This window comes from Patiria miniata, unplaced genomic scaffold (genome assembly GCF_015706575.1).
Source record: "Patiria miniata isolate m_02_andy unplaced genomic scaffold, ASM1570657v1 HiC_scaffold_13, whole genome shotgun sequence".
NCBI lineage: Eukaryota > Metazoa > Echinodermata > Asteroidea > Valvatida > Asterinidae > Patiria > Patiria miniata.
In genome coordinates, this window is record NW_024037051.1 from 13,946,109 (window position 1) to 13,965,872 (window position 19,764).

Sequence of the window (19,764 nt, forward strand, 5' to 3'; positions counted from 1 at the left end):
TTATATATACTATGTACATGTGGATTCAAACACTAAAATGCCACTTTTGCAATATACCCCATAATCCTTCATTTTTCTGTGCGACTTCATCTGTGCCTGCATGGAAGAGGTTTTTTTCTCAATTCTTTTCTTTCAGAATTCTAAACATTGCACGACATGTGCCTCCTGCCTAGTTTAAGTCATATTTGCTATTAATTTAATACACATTTAACAAAATGGGCGTCTGCAGGGGTGTCACTGGGGGTGGGGTGGGCAAATGTCCCCCGCCCACCCACAAACAAAATGATCAATTGAAAATATGCTAGAGAGAATACAAGGATTTTGGGGGACAATTAATTTGCTTTGCCCCACTACAAAAAAAAATCCTGGGTGGGCCAAATGAGTGGCAAATTAAGTGCTTTGCCCAAGGGCACACGCACCACAACCCCAGGGCGAAATAACAAGAATTATTTTATTTCATACACTTCTCTTTTTTTCGCCATAACTGATTGCAATGGTACCTCACCAGTTTAGTTTCAACAGAACGTAATAAAAAACATGTATTTTTAGATGATAAGCATATGTTACATAAACTCCAGGGACTCAGAGGCTCTGTCAAATTCCAAATTGAAGTCTACCGACACTGCTTATGTTTTTGAGTAGTCTTAATGTGAACCAAAAAAAAGTGGATCACGTCTCCCATATTAGGCAGCTTTTGTTCTGCTTCTATTACGTTGACTGGATGGCTGGCTTTAAAATAAATTGTCTTCACAAATTAATATTCATGAGTAGAAACGAGGAAGAACAAAAGACAAATGGACAATAATTGCAGCCTCTCGTTTCCAACAAGCCTCCTTCTACAGTATCAGATTTAGAGGGGGCGGTTGCAAATCCTCTCTGCCGTTCAGCAGCTGCCTAATTTGATAAACTATTAAAATGGGACCAAAAAATAACAGAGCAAACTTGTATTATGCCCTGCAAAAACCAAAAAGCCACAAAATCCTTTTTTTTCCTTCTTTTTTTAGAAAATATTGAGCATATTTTATTGCTTATGCAGAAACTTTGATTCGTACAGTCTAGCCACGAACCGTTCTTTCGATAATTCAGAATATAATTTTATTACGTCTGTGCAAAGACAAAACAGCCATAATTTTGTGTATTTTTAGATGACAGGCATGTGTTACAATAACTCCAAGGACTTTAGAGGATCCGTCAATCTCCAAATTGAAGTTTGACGTTTTTATTTTCGGGTAGCCATGTGCAGCACCAGAAATGCGCTTCAAAAGTTAGATTATGTCTTCCATATTATTTGCCGAGGCAGCAACCAACTTCCAATTGAGCAAGCAGTGATCAAACTCCTTTTTGTGCCGTAGTGTGGTTAGGGTTTGTGACTCATGATCAGAGGGTCAGGAGTTCGAATTAAGGTGCTGGCCATTATGTTGTGTGCTAGGGCAGACTTCATCCACGCTTGCCTCTCTCCAACCAGGAGTATAAATGGGTGCCGGTATTAGCTGTGGAGTAACCTGCGATGGACTAGCATCCCATCCAGGGGAAATAGAAATATTCTCTAAAACCGGAGATAAATGCCGGCGCTGCCCATGGCCCAATGGGCCACACTTGCTCCTGACAGACTTTACTATTTAATTACTACTTTTTATCATCAAAAGAGTGGTGGGTAAATGCCCCCATGCCCACCCTCGAAAAAAGATAAATTGAGAATATGCTGGAAAAAGTACAGGTATTTGTTTGTTGTTTTTTTTTTTTCGGGGGGGGGGGCGAAATGTGCATTTCCCACCTCTAGAAAAAATCCTGGCGACGCCCATGGCATTCGACGTGGCAGTCCCTGGCAGGTAGGTGTGTGTGTGCGTTCCATAATTATTTGAATAATAATCTAAAGTCTTTCCGAACAACAAAGTTTACCGTACAGAGGAGCCAGTTGATTGGCCAAGATCCATTGATCACGCCCTTTCGTTTTAGCGAGGAATGTGATTTGCCACGACGACCGTCATGACGAGCTGTCACGAACCGTCATGACTAACCGTCCAAAACGAAAGAACGCTTCTTACACCCACATCTGATGACCTCAAGTAGTGATGGTGGTGCTGGCGGTTTGTCCGTTCGTATGGGAAGATTATTATACGGCATTTGGCAAATTTGGGAAACATAGGGACCTAGAAAGGTACCCAGGACTAGCATAATGATGAAATCAATGTAAAAGGACAAATTGTTGTTTAAAGTACCCCAAAAAGCAATGTAGGACGAGAGTTATGGCAAAATCAATATGAAAACTAGAGGTTCGCAATGGTTGAGTTACAAACGCAGAGTGGTCGGGCTGGCATATTTTCTTGTGTTTACAGTGACTTAATCATAATTGAACTGCACATTACCCCTCCCTTTACCCTGCACCCATTACTCTGTGTTTTTCACAAAGAAAATCACACAACCTGCAGTTGAACTTGTTGCTACCTGGGCAAGACTTGTAGGCCTATCAGGAAGCGCACATCTGGTGCTGCATGGATGGCTACTCAAGCATACAACCAGTTGGGACTATTGGTTGAGTTAACGAAGCCTCTAACGTGGTTGGAGTTTATACAACAGAATTATGCTAATCTTAAAATAAAATGGCTGGTTTGTTTTTTTGTTTTTTTGTCTTTTGCATGGGCATAATAAAATTCTGCACTAAAGTTACGACATTGGTAGAATTGACAGAGCGTCTCACGTCGTTAAAGATTATGAAACATAATTATGCTAACTGAGTTTACGACAGAAAAGTTTGTGGCTACACGCTGTAGAAATATTAATTTTCAGCATTCAGATATGAGAGGAAAACTGGCGAGGTGCGATTTCAATCGGTTATGGCGAAAAATATCAGAAAATGGACGAGAATATTAGAATTGAATTCATGGTCAGAATCGGAATCGGTAGACTTGAGGGAGCCTCTATGACGTGTTTGGAGCTTAATATATGCAACATTTGATTATCTCAATATCAAAAATAAAATGGCTTATGTCTTTTGCACGCATGGGCTTCCTAAATTTCTGCACTGAGATAACGAAAAAAAAAGTTTGTGGCTACACTGTCGAACTATTAAATTTCTGCATAAAGGTACGAATTAAAGAATCAGTGTTGATATGCGAGTTACGCCGAAAGAAATCAGAAAAAAGAATATTAGTTTTGAATGCTTTGTGTGATTTTGTACAAATTTCTGGATCCTCCCCTGGGTTTATTCTTATAAGAGCTGTGATTTTGCAGTCCCTGGTGAACAAATATGATGAAATTATGTGGTAGCAGTACTATTATTGTAAGCAGCCGCTTTCTTATTTGTTCCAACAAATATAGTAAAACGTAGTAAAATGTAGTAAAATACTTCCTCTTCCTAGTTATATTCAGTTTTTATTGCACTTCCGGTAACACCGGAAGTAAAGGTCAAGCGGTTTCGTGTCCGGGAACAAGAAATGTTACTCAAGGCATAGTCTACAACCTCAAGAAAAAACGAACACGATACTCTACTGAGTTCAAAAGTATAGCTCTAACTATTTTGTCAAAATTTGCCCTTCCATCACTTTGCCCTTACATTACGTCATGATGACGTAACCAAATTTATAACATCTTCGTAACATGGTACAAATTCACACTAGGTTTTATGATCATCCCGTAAACCGTTCGGAAGAAATTTTGCTTTGTTTGAATTTCAGGCTTAAGTCTTCATTTTGAATTCACGTAACTTTGACCTTCCGGTAGACCCGGAAGTAAAGGTCAAGCGAGTTCACGTACACGACAAAAATGTTTATCAACTAATGCTCTATCTGATTGCAAAGTTGAAACGTAATTGATCACTTTGTTTAAGAGTTAAAGGTGAAAGTATTTGGCCCATTTTTTCTCTAAAATCGCTTGTAATTTGACACCCAATGACGTCATCATGAAGTCAGAAAATATGCACCACTTGGGACGAGGGTCGATATATGTTGAAAGTTACAAGTTCATACCATATACTGTTTATGAGAAAATCCGCGGAAACTTATTGTCCGGAAAAAAGAAAGAAAGAAAGAAAGAACTAGAGATTCGCGTGTGTTGAGTTACAAACGCAGAGTGGTCCGGCTGGCATATTTTCTTGTGTTTACAGTGACTTATTCATAATTGAACTGCACAATACTCCTCCAATTACCCTGCATATCCATTACCCTGTGTTTTTCACATAGAAAATCACACAACCTGCAGTTGAACTTGTTGCTACCTCGACAAGACTTGTAGGCCTATCAGGAAGCGCACATCTGGTGCTGCATGGATGGCTACTCAAGCATACAACCAGTTGGGACTATTGGTAGACTTGCCGGAGCCTCTTACGTCGTTGGAGTTTATGCAACATATGCTAATCACATAAAATGGCTTTTTAGTTGTTTTTTTCTTTTGCATGGGCATAATAAAATTCTGCACTGACTTTACGACAGGAAAGGTTGTTGCTACATGCTGTGGAAATATTAATTTTCAGCATTCAGATATGAGAGGTAAACTGGTGAGGCGTGATTTCAATCGGTTATGGAAAGAAATCTTGTTTTCCTTTTATTTGAGGCTAATTTCTATATTTTGAATTCACCTAACTTTGACCTTCTGGCAGCCCCGGAAGGAAAGGTCAAACGACTTTGACTTCCGGATGATGACGCCATCACACTGTTTTTGTGTCTGGCATTCTTCACCAAACACTTTTATAATATATGTGTCTGCAGTAAAATGCTTCCGCTTTTGAGCTATATTCAGGTAACACCGGAAGTAAAGGTCAAGCGGTTTTGTGTCTGGGGACAAGAAATGTTCCTCACGGCATAGTCTACAACCTCATGAAAAAACGAACACGATACTCTATTTAGTTCAAAAGATATGCGCAAACTTTTTTGTCAAAATTTGCCCTTAAATCGCTTGTAATTTGATACCTGATGACGTCATGATGGCGTAATAAAAACTATAACATCTTCGTAACAAGGTACAAGTTCACACAAGGTTTTGTGATCATACCGTGAACCGTTCGGAAGAAATGTTGCTTTGTTTTGATTTCAGGCTCACGTCTTCATTTTGAATTCATTTAACTTTGACCTTCCGGTAGACCCGGAAGTAAAGGTCAAGCGAGTTTACGTACACGGCAAAAAATAGTTAGCGATTAATGGTCTATCTGATTACAGAATACAAACATCAATGATTTAGTTCAAGAGTTATAAGTGAAAGTATTTGGTCACTTGTTCAGTTAAAATCACTTGTAATTTGACACCTGATGAAATAATCATGACGTCAGAGTAATATGCACCACTTCGGATGAGGGTCGATATATATTGAAAGTTACAAGTTCATACCATATACCGTTTAAGAGAAAACCCGCCGAGAAGTATTGTCCGGAAAAAGAAAGAAAGAAAGAAAGAAAGATTAATCGCAACAAATCCAAAGAGTGGTCGGGTTGTGCCCGACCACTCAAAGAAGATTAATCGTAACAACTCCAATCAGTGGTCGGGTTGTGCCCGACCACTCAATCATGGTTTAAGTGGCCATTTTGAATTTATGCAAATTAGGCATATTTCCACCACTTGGATTTTTGGACCTTTTAGGGGCCTTATAGAAATGCACTGTGGTGTGATATTTAGTAAATAACTGAACTTGGATTATCAGGAAAATTCAATTGTGACATGTCCACACATGACAGCCATAATTTTAACTTTAATTTATGCAAATTAATATATTGCATTTATGAAAATTATTGTACGGCATATGGCAAATTTGGGAAACATGGGGATCTTGAAAGTTACGTAGGACTAGAATAATTATGAAATCAATGTAAACGGACTACAATTGTCGTTTTAAGTACCTGAAAAAGCTAACGAATATAAGAAATATGACCAAATCAATGTGAAAGTCCAAAAAAATTCGGCCATTTTGGATTAATGCAAATTAGGCATATTTCCACCACTTGGATTTTTTTGGACTTTTAGTATGTCATTTTAGGGACCTTATAGAAATGCACCGTGGTGAAAAAAATTCTGTTGCAATTTGTTTGAGGTTCACTCAAAAAATGCAGTATTTTGCCTGGACTATATTGCCCTATCAGATCATGCCCATTCAGAGTTTTTCCTAAGTCCGATGCCTCATAGGTCCGACGCCTCATAGCTCCGACGCTTCGTAAGTCCGACAAATTAAACGCCTCGTTTTTCCGTTGTCGGACTTATGAGGCGTCGGACTTATGAGGCGTCGGACCTATGAGGCGGAATAAATAAATGTTATGCCTCATAACTCAGACGCCTCATAAGTCCGAAATTTCGGACTTATGAGGCGTCGGACCTATGAGGCGTCGGACTTATGATACGGCCCCTGCAAATACAGGGCGTCGCCTACCAATGTTAATTTTTATGGAGGGTGTTGACAGAAAATTGTCGACAGGCCGTCTGTACTGGAAGCTAGCCCGGGGTGGACACCATCCAACTTTTGGGGCATGTCGATCAGTGCCTCCAAAAGTTGGATGGCGTCTACCCCCGGGCCGCACTATTCAAAGCGAACGATCTTCAAACAATTATGATAGGTTGCGCCACTCGTCAAAGCATATATTGGACAGGACGACAATTTTGCCAAAATGTATTTCACCCCAACCCTTTTCTAGTGGTACTCGTGTGTACTCAAACCAAAGTATAGTTACCGACAGGACGACAATTTTTCAGACAAAACCAATTGATGGGGGTTCTCACACCCCTTCACACACGCTCAAATTTGTATCCTTGTGGAGAAATTTCCTTGTTCTCGTGTAGTAAAGATTTTGAGTTTGAAAGTGAAGTTCCAAAATGCTCTTATTTTAACCAGAATTAATTTCCTTAGCTGAAATTCGGACTTAATATCCCTTTTCTAAAACTCTTCCATTTGCGACAAATCAACCCACCTTGGAAATTCCTAGTTTTGGGGTAAAATCCATATATCTACTTCGTGAAAACCTTGTGGAGACCTATTCATCTATAGAAATTGCCCTGTGGAAACCTATACAATCTTTTGTTCCCTATTGTGGAAATGTCTCCACAAGGATGCAAATTTGCGCTCACTAGTGGCACTCGTGTATTATATACACAACCTAATAAACTAAAGTATATTTGCCGTCAGGACGACAGTTTTGCCGACAAACCGTTTGATTGGGTGGATGGACCCAACACCCCTTCTCTAGCGACATCCGTGTGTACAATTAAACCAAAGATGGGTGATGGGACTTTTCACTTCCCATGGTCACTTCCACGGTGTATCAATACAAACGTCTTTCCAACATGACTGCTCCATTTTTTTTTTCGTTAAAAAAGAACAGAAGAGACTTGAAATGAAGGGACACGCCTGTGTGATTCTCTTGATGTGCCTCAGCTGTGTATGCGCGACGGCACTTCAAGGTATGTACATGTTCATGTGATTGTAAGATAGACCCTATGTAAGACTTAAAGTGGGACAGATAGGGAAGTATTTGAGGGAATTGTGCCTTTGATGATACAAGCATGGCATTTGGCACACAGTCTTTTTGACCCCGTCTTTATCCTCTAACTGCGCTTTGTCTAGACGATTGGGAATTAAACTATTCGCAAACACGTGCATTTCCTCGTATAACGGCAGAAATGAGGAATAATACCAGTCTTGGTTAAGATGTAAAGACTGGTAGAGGTAGCAAAAATTGTATTGTGTTGTAGCTTGTTTTAAGCATGCCATTACACAAAAACAGACGAATTATTTATACTTCTAAGCATCAAACACAGTAAATGAGTATTAATGGCTTACGAGTATAGAACAGCCATACCATAAATATTCAAAGGACGGAGACATATTAAGTATTATATTAAATAACATTAAAGGTACAATTCAAGTTTGCGTTACAAAATATATGACGAACATCTTAGAGAAAACATAACATGAAATTATCTTTAAGTTGTAACATAACTTGCATCTGTAAGTTGTAATTTTCATTTACAACTTTTTACCAATCCCGCAGAAAGGGTCAACCTATTGCTGGTCAACACCGCAGAATTAGCTGTTTGGCTCTCCAAATTCCGCAATATTAAAGCATTACGGCTTTCACAGTACAATGATCAGCACGTAGCGAACCTTGCGTGAGTGCACACGAATCACAGCTTTAAAAACTAGGTGGTTGTGAGGGTTTGAAAGGGGAGGGGTTTTGAAAAGTTACGAATACAAAGCATTGTGAATCCCAGCCTGCGTCAGGTCACCAAGTTTTACGGGAAATGCACGTAGCACGTTCTTTCTTGTGACGGTTCAAGCAATAACGGTAATAAACCGTAAACAATGCGGGAAAAGGATAGTGTTTTTACGGGTTTTGTTTACAGTGCACACTAATGTGTCACATGGTCACACGGACCTACCTTGATTTGTCATGGCCACATTGCCAAACATGTGCAAATATTTGAAAATAGAGTAAACTTTTAAAATATGCAATTCTTTGCCATGCGGAGTTAGTGTGTGTTCTCGGTTAATTAAAGCACACCCTTAAATGTATCCTTAAGCAGTGTAAAGACGATGGACAACATTAAAAAAAGTTACAAAACAAAACAATCCTCCTTCCTTCCTGAAAGTCTGTGAAATGTTCACGAAAAATAGCACATACATTTGTATAATTTCAGGCAGTTGTAGTTGGAAGTAGTCTCTGCTATTTCAGACATTGACATTTGCTTGTAGTAATTTAAATCTTCGGAATAGTTTGGTACAGTCCAACTCTGAAACGCCATGTCTGGAAAAGGTACGTGTTAACCCATGCATCCCTGTACCGCGTCAGTCTGCAGAAAACAACTGCTACTCTTTGTAAGGTACTGCCCAAAACCACGGAAAGTTCTTTTTATTATCATTTTCAGCAGGGAATCTTCTTAAATGTAGTATAATGTAATACAAGCGTTAAAGTTAATTCTGTCTCTCCCTGTCGGAGTGCAGTAAACAGGGGAGATGAACCAGAAGCCGTGCCAGCTCAGAGGGGTACTGAAGAGCTTACCCGCGACTACCCACCGCCCAAAGAAGTGGACTTGCAGACGCTTCAAGAACGTGACGCCGATGACGAAAGTCTGGTCAAGTACAAGGAAGCTCTACTGGGTAGCACTGCAGATGTTTTAGGTACTGTGCAAATACATTCAAACAAAAAAAAGAAGAACAAGACAAAGTCTATATCTGTCTAAGAACAGAATATATAGGACCTTTCAGCGTTATGATTTTGTTACTGGTTTATGCTTTTCTGTGGAAGTGTATATGCGTGTAAATGATCGAAATATAAAAAGAAAGTCATGTTTTGGATGACATTATAACGAGTCACAACTTTCTAACACAATTGGGCTGATAGTTGTGACTATCAATTTTGAGTTGAGCATGTTGTGTTCGTGAGATATGATTATAATCTTCAAAATTTCAAAGATCTGAATAAAAATCACATTATGACGTCATAATAATCTCATTTAAATTTTCGTCTATAACACATCCCTGTCCATGTACCTTCAAGGTTTCAACCCAATCGAACTTGTAGTTCTCTAGATATAAAACTTAAAATCTTCTTTAAGATGACGTCACCTGTTTGGTTTATGTTAATTCGAAAGCGCCCGCCTATGTGCGGCTGTGCGCTATATCTCTGTTGTTGCTGGCACAAAATGGATAAGCCAGTTAAATACGTATATATGTACTTTAGATGACCTTTTTAATTTCTTAAATTTCAGATGAAGGCGGACAAAATGTACTATTGAAGGCCTTGGTATTTGCTCCAGTAGACCACGAGGAAACTGTTCTGGATCTGACAGGTAAACGCAAAAACAGGGCAGTTCCACAGTTATATTAAGAGGGGGTCTTTCGTAAACTCTGTGCTGTCATTCAAAGCATTTAGGGTAGATTTTTCGGGGACGTCTCTATAGTCCGAAGTCCCATTGGTCCGAAGTCCCATTGGTCCGAAGTCCCATTGGTCCGAAGTCCCATTGGTCCGAAGTCCCATTGGTCTATACGTTCCATTGGTATAAACGTCCCATTGGTCCGACGTCCCATTGGTCCGACGTCCCATTGGCCCGAAGTCCCATTGGTCCGAAGTCCCATTGGTCCGAAGTCCCATTGATCCGAAGTCCCATTGGTCCGGAGTCCCATTGATCCGAAGTCCTATTGGTCCGACGCCCCATAGGATTAGGGTTAGGGTTAGGGTCAGTCAACCTGAACAAGTGGAACTACACAGTATTGTGACGAAACAGGGGTACATGTATATGAAGACTTGTGTAGGAGTCTAAGTCCTAGGAATTATTTATGCGCGTGATCTGGGACATTTGGTGCGTGCTTATAATGCCAAAGTGCGCGTGGACCAATCAGCAATAAATTGTTCTGCGTGATCAGGAGATTAATAATTCATGGTGAACAGTGACCAATCAGCAACGCGTATTGTGAAGGCTGTGCGCGAATTAGCATGCTTTAGCGTGGGGTCCTGAGATCATCTCGTGAGTTCGCAAGATGACGTCAATGTAGTAGGAACGCGTTCTGGTGCTGTTGCCAAGTTGCAAGAAGCCAAGCTTCGGGGTTCAGGGACCAGTCAAGTCGCGGTGCCGTTTCTGGGGTCTTCGTTGCTGTTGCGTACTCCCCGGTCGGGAGTAGGAGCTCATCTCTGACGGTGGACGCTCTGGTGCGGCCGGGTTCGGGAGCTGTAGCTCCGGGTTAGGTAGCAGTAAGCTAAGTGTTATGTAATATATATTGAGTGAAGTTGTAGCTCAAGGTCTGTTATTCAGTGTCGAATGTCTAAGATAATTGGGGACAAAGATTTAGATGAAATCTAGTAGGGAAATTAAGACTGATTATTGTGTCTTGATTAATGCTAGAACAAAAGGGCAAGGAGTTGTAGAACTTGGTTTGAGAGGCTAGTGAGACTGTGATTCGGTGGTAGATTGCTTGTCGTGGGTTGGACACCATTCGGTGGGGTTTTACGACTGAAGCAATCATTGCCGTAATCATTGGATTAGCTTGCCTAACGAGTTTACTCTTTGCCGTGTTCTGAGCACTTGTGAAGGCTACCTGTTTCATTTGAGATTTATTGCACGTAAGGTTTATATTGTATAACTCACTGTGAGGGTTACTGGTTTCCTGAGAGGGTTTATTAGGACTGCTCAGATCGTGTGAGGGTTATTTGGATTACATAGTACAGCCTGCTCTGACGATAAATCGTGTTGAGGGTTACCTTTCTTGTGCGAGGGCTATATGTACATCGGGCTCATAGTGTAAATTGGGTTGAGGGTTACCTTTCCTCTGTGAGGGTTATTGGGACAGCTCAATCTGTGTGAGGGTTATTGGAACTGTGATAATAACAGGGATTATATTTGTATAAGTTTGTAATCATGTGGTGCAGTTGACCACGTGAGGGTTACCTAAGGCTAAGTTTACTACAAAGGGTGCAGTAACTGCAGTTGACCCTTGTTATAACTATTCTTGAATAAGTCCTATTGATAATCGTCTTTGGAATAACTGTCTATGTGAGGGTTACCCAGGCACACCTTGAGGGTTACTAGGTTCACTGTGATGGTTACCAAGTTCACTGAGGGTTACCTAGGTCTGTTGTGAGGGTTACCTGAGTTCACTTTGAGGCCTATCGTCGCTACTTGTCTTGCTCTAATTACATTCAATGAATTACTCAATCACAAAACGGTGGTAAATCTCCACCAAACGAACAGCCCCTAGGCTTAGTCCACCGTTCGTTAATTGTCCCCCCTTTCGTATGGGTAGCCGCTCACCCGTTCGTTAGGCTAATATATATTTTTGTGGGATAATTGGTGTGGGTTGGAGTCCTGGGATAAAACAGACCAGTCCCCTCGGGTTCCCGCCAACACCCGCCGGTTCCGCTACAAATGGTGTCAGGATCGGTTCCGCCACAGTATTCTGTTTCGGACCAATGGGACTTCGGACCAATGGGACTTCGGACCCATGGTACTTCGGAATATTTTTCTCACAGAAAATCTTTTGAAATTAAGCGCACATTCTACTGAAAGAGCAACAAAACCAACTTCTGTTGGTCTGGCAATATTTTTTTATCATTAGTAGGCATAACTCACGCTACCAGAAAAGGACAAGGCAAAACAATTATGAAAGTTGCACCACACTGCCCCATGTACGGCGAAGTGGTTGTCGGCGAAGTGACCGACACCCGGGTGTCGGTCGGGTGTCGGGTGTCATGTGCAAGCTACCAGTTCAATTACCCCCCCCCCCAAAAAAAAAAAAAAAGAGGGATATTAATATTGGTAACTCACGTAATGGTAGGTATCTTACAATGCAGTCTGTCCACGTTGGTAAATATATAATATTTTGTTTGTAACTATATTCCCAAAATTGGTATAGCGAGGACACGAACGACAAATGCATTACAATGCACCCTGAAAAAATGCTCCCCCACCATTTTCTGATATTACGGATGCCAAAAATGTCCGGGATAAAAAAGGGTCTACATTTCAGCATGGATGTGCGAGTGTCCCATGTTGCCCCCCGACATCAACAAAAACAATACTAAAAGCCAACCCCTAGGCTATTCGCATAACAAAATGAACCTTACTTCTCTGCCTTAAAAAAAGAAACTAACATTACATGTAACACTTTGTATGTGAAAAAGGTGCCTAAATAACTTCCTAACAGCCATAATTTTTTTAACAACCCTCCCCCTCCCCCAAAAATTTTTTTAACAAAAAAGCAGTTAACCATATTCTTACTTCAGTCCCCCCTTAAAAAAATAGTGGACCCGCAGGTGCCTGCCTAGAGGTTTAACCCTATAGTTACGCCACTGGTTAGGACTTAGCCTTGGCATGATCGCAATAAACAATTTCTCGGGTACTCAGGCACTTCCTGTGACCTATGGGTTCTATGTACAACAAATTCTACGAGCTGCATTTTGCCGGTTGAAAATGTACAGTGGGTTTTGTTAGGGGATGGGTTGATCTGTTTTTTTGCAGCACGGTGTTCACAAAGGATTTGATAGCTCGGAATCGAACGATTTCTGCTATTAATTAACATCCTTTAAATTGGTCCATTTCATAAAATAACAACACATAATAGTGATGCTATGTGGCTTTAAACTCAAGGTTGTCTTCTTTTGAAATTGTTTTGGTTTCCAAATTTTCACTTGGATTGTCACACTTTTTTCATCCTCTTTGCTTTGTTCAAAGGTGATCTTTCTCAATTCAAGCATAACCCATTTGTGGTTAAGGAAGGCGCCGAGTACAGGATTAAACTCATATTCAGGGTGAGTTGATTCTAATTTATATTGTCAGTGCCTGCCTTTCAAAAATTGCATCAATGGAAATGCAACAGCCACATTATGGATCGCGCTATTGTGCGTAGCATGAAGATTCAAATCAAATTTAGGATTAATAAAATCAAATTCAAGGTGAGTAGATTCTATCATTTCGGAGCCTGCGTTTGAAATATTGAATCATGGAAAACACACCAACCACAAATTTGGGGGATCATGTCCTTGCTAATGTGCACACCATGGGGCATGCTTGGAATTTTCTAAAAGGGAATATATACACCTTAATCATTTGCAACATAAAAAAATAATAATAATAATAGTCCATGGCCCATGCGTCATGTGAAATCATGGCAAGTGTGCTGTCATTTTCAAGAAAAGTGGGGTTTTTTAGTACTGACCATCATTGGAAAAAAAAATACTTTTTTGATTCAAATACTGCCCCCATTTTACCAAGTTTAATAAGTCCACATTTTGTTTGAAGTTACACATCCGTGAACGGGTGGAGACCAGCTGATTCAGTTCCCTGACCTGACAATTCCCCCTTTCGTAAGGTCAGGCAACTAGACTACAAGAACAGCTTTCGGTATTTTTCTTTCTTTCAGCATCAATGTATTAACACAAACTTTAACAGGTCAGTTCAATGACGATATTTGCTGCAATATACTCCGCCCAACTACATCCTTTCTGAAAAGTACAGCAAAAGAAAATGTTGTGTATTTCCTTTAACTCCCAATGCCGAGATAACGCCCTTTACCTTTCAGGCGGCTTGGCTGCACTTGCCATGAATTAGCTGCATTGCCATCGAACAGGCATCAAATGGTCATCAAAAAGGCATCACATTCTTTTAGGCATCATTGGACATCAAAAGAGTAGCAATTTGAGCAAAGTTTATAAAGAAAAACATTAAAGGCGTACATTCATCAGTCATCAAGAAACATATCATTGATGTAAAAATTATGACTGCTGATGTTCATCTGAAGCTCACGGCATTGTTTAGGCATCAATATAAGGTATTGGGAAGGCATCAAAAGTCATCACTGAGCATCAAGCATCACAGGCAGGTATCAAACAGGCATCAAACGGGCATCAAACAGGCATCAGAAGTCATCACTGACTGTCAGGCATCAAAGGGGCATCAAAGAGGCATCAGGGAGGGCATCATTAGTCATGACTGACCATCGAGCACTGAGGAATAAAGAGGCATCATAAAACCTGACTGGCCTTCGAGCATTGAGGCATCAACGAGGCAGCAGCAAGGCATCAAAATTATGTCATCACTAGCCATCAGGCATCAAAGGGGCATCAAAGAGGCATCCGGAAATCATTAAAAGTTATGACTGAACATCGAGGAATTGAGGCATTAAAGAGGCATCGATCAGCAAGGCATCAGAATTAAGTCATCACTTGCCATCAGGCATCAAAGGTGTATCAAAGAGGCACCAGGAAGGCAGCATAAAGGCAGCAGAAGTCATGACTAACCATCGAGCGTTGAGTCATCCAAGAGGCATCAGCAAGGCATCAGAAGTATGTCATCACTAGCTATCAGGCATCCAAGGGGCATCAATTAAAGAGGAACCAGGTATTAGATATTATGACTGACAATCTAGCATTGACGCATCAAAGAGGCATCAACAACACATTAGCGTTAAGTCATCACTAGCCATCAGGCATCAAAGTGGCATCAATGAGGCACCAGGAAGGCATTCGAGGTCATGACAGACCATCAGGCATCAGCAAGGCATCACGAAGGCATCACGAAGGCATCATAAGTTATGACTGACCATCGAGCATTGAGGCATCAAAGAGGCATCACCAAGGCATCAGAGTTAAGTCATCACTAGCCATCAGACCTCAAAGAAGCACCAGGAAGGCATTAGAAGCTACGACTGACCATCGAACATTGAGGCATCCAAGAGGCCTCAGCAAGGCAACGAAATTAGGTCATAACTAGCCATCAGGCATCAAAGGGGCATGGATGAGGCACCAGCAAGGCATTCGTGGTCATGGCAGACCATCAGGCATAAAAGTGGCATCAAAGATCACGAGGAAGGTATCAGAAGTCACGACTGACCAGCGAGCATTGAGGCATAAATGAGGCACCAGCAAGGCATCAGACTAAAGTCATCTCTAGCCATCAGGCATCAAAGGGGCATCAAAGAGGCACAAGTAAGGCAATAGAAGTCATGAATGACCATCGAGCATTGAGGCATCAAAGAGTCCTCAGTATTAGGCATCAGATTTAAGTCATCACTAGCCATTTGGCATCAAAGTGACATCAAAGAGGCAACAGGAGGCATTAGAAGGCATTAGAATACATCAAAGTTATATACAGATTATTAAGAAAATCTATAGGGAATATCATCCAAAAGACTTTACACCGAAAGCGAAAAGATCAATATTCAAAAAGGAGTCAAATAAGACAATTGTGTACAATATTGCATAAACTCTTCAGTGCCGCAACGCCCTATTTCGGTAAATTGATGTATCTCACTTTATAAGGACATTTTGAGAAAAAGTAACTTAAATATTTAACCTATTTGCAGTGTGTTGTGGGGGGTTTGCAAGACTGCCAAGCTGTTTTTTTTCTGATGTCCTGGCAGCCATGATGATGTTATCTTTTGTAAGTTGCATATTTTACGGGTTTGATATTTTTGAAACTATGTAAAGGTCTGTGAAGATACATCAATTCATTAAAAAAAGACTTATAATTAAAAGTTTTGATTTGTCGTGTAATAATGATCCAAACAAAACAAAGAAGCTAAAAGGACAAAATAAAACGTGTCACTGGATAAGCGAGCAAACACAGTACAAGACATCATAGAAGATGATGAAGAGAAAATGGAAGCGGGCAGGGCATGTTGTGGACTGAACAAATGACAACAGATGGACAAAGCTGTGCAATGGAGACCAAGAGAGTCAGTTCACGTATTTGCAATGTTAATACCATCCGTATTTTCCCCCATATTTGCCCTCATATTTGGGTATATTTGGTTTTTTTTATTTTGAAAAAAAAAGTTGATTCTACTTGCACAGCCTTACTTTATTAACATATTTCTAAAGCATATAAGTTACTGAATAATTATGAGGACGTAGTAACGATCCAAAAATGCTACTATTATACCCAGTGGCGTAGCCATGGGGGGGGGGGGGGGCGACAGCCCCCCATGAAACCTTGTCGCCCCCCAGTCGCCCCCACTGAGATTTTGAGTTTCTAAAAAACATTATCATTGATCTACATGACGCCCCCCATGAAATGTTCCAGCCCCCCCCCCCCCAGCGCCCCCCCCCCCCCCCCACTGAAAAATTCCTGGCTATGCCACTGATTATACCCAAAAGTTGCGCATTTACCTGGCTCCAGATATCTTCGAGTAGTCTTCAAGTAGTGTTGCCAAACCTGAAGTACATGTTACAGACAGGACAGACAGGACAGACAGGACAGACGGGACAGACAGACAGACGGATAGATAGCACTATACAGAGGTCGAGCGTGTGGCACAGGTTAAATGTCTGGGTTCCCTCAAGACAACGAACGGCGTCTGCTCAACAGACATCAAGAGCAGAATAACAATGGCAAAGAAGCGCACACTGGGTGAGGTGCCCATCTGGAAAGATAGAGGCGTCAGCAGGAAAGTCATACTCCATATAGTATGTGCCCTCATCTGGCATGTCCTGAACTATATATACGAGCTGCAGAGAAACGCGCTCTTAGGGCTGTTAAAATGTGGGTCTATCGCAGGATTCTCCGCTTTACCGGGAGAGACAAACGGACCAATGACAGCATCCTCTAGGAGCTCAGCACCACAAGAACCCTGCTCGCCAATATGAAAACCACGAAACAGCTTCTTTGGCCACGCGCGAAGGACAGGTGGTTTGGCTTGGGACATAATTGCTGGATACCATCCAGGGAAGAGGCGGAGAGGCCGGCCATGGCGACAGTATATAGCTGACATCCGCAACTGGACAGGTCTGTCGCTTGGGGCTGCAGCCCGATCGGGCAAGGAGAAAACATCTCGGAGGAATCTGGTGCGGTTGGCTGCCAGAGACGGGGAAGGCTAATCTCCGTTAGCGGAGGCATACAGAAGATCAAGTATGAGAGCGGCACAGGCCCTCGCCAGCTTGGGAAGGCCTTCACCTTGCAGTGGGCAGATAACGGTTGAGAATGATAATGATGATGACTTCTGCACTCAGGCGTGTGGTCCGAACAGAATAGACTTAAAGTAAGGTTTTTCGTGATTCTTGAATAATTGTTGTCGGGACAGACAGACAGACGGATAGATAGCACTATACAGAGGTCGAGCGTGTGGCACAGGTTAAATGTCTGGGTTCCCTCAAGACAACGAACGGCGTCTGCTCAACAGACATCAAGAGCAGAATAACAATGGCAAAGAAGCGCACACTGGGTGAGGTGCCCATCTGGAAAGATAGAGGCGTCAGCAGGAAAGTCATACTCCATATAGTATGTGCCCTCATCTGGCATGTCCTGAACTATATATACGAGCTGCAGAGAAACGCGCTCTTAGGGCTGTTAAAATGTGGGTCTATCGCAGGATTCTCCGCTTTACCGGGAGAGACAAACGGACCAATGACAGCATCCTCTAGGAGCTCAGCACCACAAGAACCCTGCTCGCCAATATGAAAACCACGAAACAGCTTCTTTGGCCACGCGCGAAGGACAGGTGGTTTGGCTTGGGACATAATTGCTGGATACCATCCAGGGAAGAGGCGGAGAGGCCGGCTATGGCGACAGTATATAGCTGACATCCGCAACTGGACAGGTCTGTCGCTTGGGGCTGCAGCCCGATCGGGCAAGGAGAAAACATCTCGGAGGAATCTGGTGCGGTTGGCTGCCAGAGATGGGGAAGGCTAATCTCCGTTAGCGGAGGCATACAGAAGATCAAGGATGAGAGCGGCACAGGCCCTCGCCAGCTTGGGAAGGCCTTCACCTTGCAGTGGGCAGATAACGGTTGAGAATGATAATGATGATGACTTCTGCACTCAGGCGTGTGGTCCGAACAGAATAGACTTAAAGTAAGGTTTTTCGTGATTCTTGAATAATTGTTGTCTTTATTTTTTTGGTCGGTATCCAATAAAGGTCCAACGTGAGGGTGTCTCTGGACTGCGGTATTTTGAAGCTGTTTACAGAAAAGGCATCAGAGGTGAGTGAATGTACGGACATGCAATTTGTCGCTCACCCGGTGTTGCATTTTGATTTTAGTCACACAATGACCCACATATCGTCTTTTTATATATTGTCTTCGGATGTTTTCATTTCATATTATGCGTTGTTTTTGTGGCCCCTACACTTACACTTACACTTATAAAGTGTCGTCTTTTGTGATTATTTGTTTTATTTTGTATTTCGTAGCTTTCATACATTTTTGTTTAGTTTTTGTTTTTCATACCGTGTTTGTTCATTGTGTATTGTTTTGGTCGAATAAATCATAAAAATAATAATAATAATAATATCCAGTCCAGTCCCAAGGCCTTTCACAAGCTGTTGAAATGACCTCTGACTAATGCATTCTTTTGTTATTAGTCATCCTCTACTACGTATGACCAGATTTTTAAAATGTATATGTGATTTTTTGTGAATGGACTTGTAGTGTACTGAACTTGAATAGAACACTGCATGGGTGCGCCTTTTTGTGAGAAAACACCCGTAGTACAGGGCAACCATCTTTTTTTCTGGACCCCCCCCCCTCCAAAAAAAGGCTCAATGTGACGCGACATGGTGCCCTAATTAATAGCTGCCTTTTCTTTGTTTGTGCTGAGGAACCATCGCAGTTAAGGGTATTGCTTAGGGATGCAAAATCCATGATCACTTGTAAATCTACTTTAATTAATGCTGAAAATGGATAGAACAAAATAGGGTGTAGGGAATTTCTAGAAATGCTTGAATTTTAAGTTCTAGCCTATTTTAAATAGGCTAGAAGGATGTTCTGGCAATATTTAACACCGTCCACATTGAAACACAAAATATCAAAAAAAACAATGTGCCCAACCTAAAAATTGATTGAAATTTTCATTACAAATTGCTGAGTCATGTACCCCCGAAACCCCACTTAGACCAAAAAGTAATACCTATGGCGATTTTAGAGACATTTTTACATTTTACCTTCCGGTCTATCGATGCGCATGTGTGCAAGAGTTTGAATTTGTTAGGAAACTGGTCTATTTCGAAGTCCCATACAAGGGCGGATCCAGAACAACTTTTTTTGGGAGGGGCAGGAAATCTTCTTCACCCAAAAACTGGGTCCAAAATTTTACGGCGTGGGTTTCGGTGCCCGCTTAAGGGCCCCGATTTTTTTAGGGGGGATTTTAGACGCTCTGTGTGTACTTTGTCCAATTTATTTTCGAGCAAAACGTGGTGGTGTACGCAGTGGATGCCTTTTTACGACTGCGCTTTAAAAAAATATGAGCACTTTTTTGGAGAAGGGGGGGGGGGGCAGGGAGCATGACCTCCGCCCCCCACGCCGTAATTGTTTGGACCCACTTTTTTGGGGACCAAAATTTTTTTGGCCCCCCAAAAAATTGTGTTCTGG

At 41.6% G+C, this 19,764-nt stretch overlaps 1 protein-coding gene across 2 annotated transcripts in view; it reads left to right on the forward strand.

Moving 5' to 3' along the window:
* Window positions 1–19,764, forward strand: part of LOC119721360 (rho GDP-dissociation inhibitor 1-like) — a 40,730-nt gene that overhangs the window by 18,532 nt on the left and 2,434 nt on the right. The window contains exons 2-6 of one of the 2 annotated variants that reach the window (XM_038191407.1): window positions 7,290–7,373; window positions 8,914–9,090; window positions 9,681–9,761; window positions 13,137–13,213; window positions 18,315–18,378. In XM_038191407.1, coding sequence (XP_038047335.1) covers window positions 7,307–7,373; window positions 8,914–9,090; window positions 9,681–9,761; window positions 13,137–13,213; window positions 18,315–18,378 — 466 coding nt within the window. In that variant the 5' untranslated portion in view covers window positions 7,290–7,306. The remainder of the gene's footprint in view (window positions 1–7,289; window positions 7,374–8,913; window positions 9,091–9,680; window positions 9,762–13,136; window positions 13,214–18,314; window positions 18,379–19,764) is intronic. The other variant, XM_038191408.1, reaches the window with a different exon arrangement.